The sequence below is a fragment of the Beta vulgaris genome, chromosome 3, assembly GCF_026745355.1.
Source record: "Beta vulgaris subsp. vulgaris cultivar EL10 chromosome 3, EL10.2, whole genome shotgun sequence".
In the NCBI taxonomy this organism is placed as follows: domain Eukaryota; kingdom Viridiplantae; phylum Streptophyta; class Magnoliopsida; order Caryophyllales; family Amaranthaceae; genus Beta; species Beta vulgaris.
This window is the reverse complement of record NC_079204.1, coordinates 46,239,295-46,241,291: the sequence shown is the minus strand read 5'-3', so window position 1 is coordinate 46,241,291 and position 1,997 is coordinate 46,239,295. Positions and strand designations below refer to the sequence as shown.

General features: G+C 45.6%; 1 protein-coding gene across 1 annotated transcript; it reads right to left on the bottom strand.

Annotated features, from left to right (window-relative positions):
• Window positions 1–1,091: 1,091 nt before the first annotated feature.
• Window positions 1,092–1,997, bottom strand: LOC125495716 (uncharacterized). The gene has a single exon (XM_048640518.1). It carries the CDS (start codon window positions 1,995–1,997, stop codon window positions 1,092–1,094), a length of 906 nt encoding a protein of 301 aa, XP_048496475.1.

The window sequence follows — 1,997 nt, the reverse complement described above, 5'->3', positions numbered from 1 at the left end:
GCTGCTTCATGCTCGTTTGTCCAGTCAAAACCTTTATTCTTTTTCAGCACATGGTAGAATAAATGAAACTTGTCTGATGATCTAGATATGAAGCGGTTGAGCGCAGCTACTTTACCTGTTAGCTTCTGGACCTCCTTTAAGTTTCGGGGTGATTGGATGTTAATCAATGCTTGCACTTGGCCGGGACTAGCTTCTATGCCTCGCTGGGTGACGATGTATCCTAGAAACTTTCCTGCAGGCATTCCGAAAGAGCATTTGGTGGGGTTTTGTTTCATGCCATATCTTTTTAGAAACTTTCCTGCAGGCACTCCGAAAGAGCATTTGGTGGGCTCGCAGATGGGTAACATGATCTTCAGCTTGCTTTGTTTTTACGAGTATATCGTCTATGTAGACTTCCATTGTGTCTCCTAGCTGCTTCTCGAATATTTTGTTAACTAGTCTTTGGTAGGTGGCACCTGCATTTTTTAGCCCAAACCACATCACTTTACAGCAAATATACCTCTTTCTGTCATGAATGCCGTTTTCTCTTGGTCCTCCGGGTCCATCAATATTTGATTGTAGCTAGAGTATGCATCTAGGAAGGTCAATCTCTCGTGCCCAGCTGTCGCACCCACCAAAGCATCAATATGTGGCAGTGGAAAAGGGTCTTTTGGGCATGCCTTGTTGAGGTTAGTGAAGTCGATGCAGACTCGCCATTTGCCATTCTTTTTGCCAACAACCACCAAATTAGCTAGCCAATCTTGGTATTTAACTTCCCTGATCTTTCCAGCTTTTAGCAACTTCTCTACTTCTTCGTTGACTATCAGGTTCCTTTCTGGTGCGAACTTTCTCCTTTTTTGTTTAATAGGCTTTGAGTTGGGGTCGATGTTCAACTTGTGAGTGATGATGTCAGGTTCGATCCATACCATTTCTTCATGACTCCATGCGAAAAAGCTAATGTTTTCCCTTAGAAATTCGATGATTCGCTCTCTTTCTTCAGCTGGCAGCGATGCCCCAATTTGAACGGTCTGCTCTTGCCTTGCTGGGTCCAGCACTACTTCATCTACATCTTGCTCGGTTGGCTTGGCGGGTGTTGGACCATGCTGTAATTGCTAGCTGGCTTCTTTCTTTGCTTTGAGGGATATGTTATAACATTCTCTTGCCAGCTTGCGGTCGCCTTTGATTTCTTGCACTCCCCATTTAGTAGGGAATTTGATAGTTTGATGATATGTGGGAGGCACAACTTGCATCTTGTGAATCCACGGCGTCCCCATGATGATGTTGTTTGCTGAGGGACAATCTACTACACTTAATTTTGTCTGGAGGTTGACCCCTTTTGCATAGGTGGGCAATGTGATTGCTCCGAGTGTTCTAGCTGACTCACCATTGAATCTGTATAGGATGGTCGCCTTCTTGATGATATCAGCCTCCTGCAGCCCCATACTTTCAAGGGCATTTCTGAACATGATGTTAGTTGAGCTGCCATTATCTATCAGCACTCTCTTCATCAAACAGTTGCTGACGGTGAGGGACACGACGAGACCGTCATGATGGTCAGCTTCTTCATCTACATCTTCTTCGTCAAAATTGATGATCATGCTCTGGAGCTTCTTCTCCTCTATACTCCCGCGCTGCTTTGGTACAGCTTTGGAACCTTCTCGGGCGAACCTTTTAGCTACAGAGTAGGTTAGTCCACATATTTCTGATCCACCAGAGATGGAATTAATTACCTTATCATGTGTAGGTTCGGGTGGAGGACATGGTTGTTTCTGGCTATTGCCAGACTTATCTCCTTGCTGACCCTTCTTTCCCATGAGGTGCTCAAGGTAACCTTTCTTCAGCAGCCAAGCTACTTCTTTTTTGAGGGCATTGTAGTCTTCCAAACGATGACCGTGGTCGCCATGGTAGCTGCACCACTTGGTGGTGTCCTTTTCGCTATCTGGCCTATCGCTCTTGCGTTGCCACCTAGCGGTTGTCCCCAACTTTTCAAGCGCGTTCACTACGCCTCCTGTGTCCAT

Excerpts from the sequence above, each read along its gene's own strand:
- LOC125495716 (XM_048640518.1), bottom strand. The coding sequence starts at position 1,997 with ATGGACACAGGAGGCGTAGTGAACGCGCTTGAAAAGTTGGGGACAACC.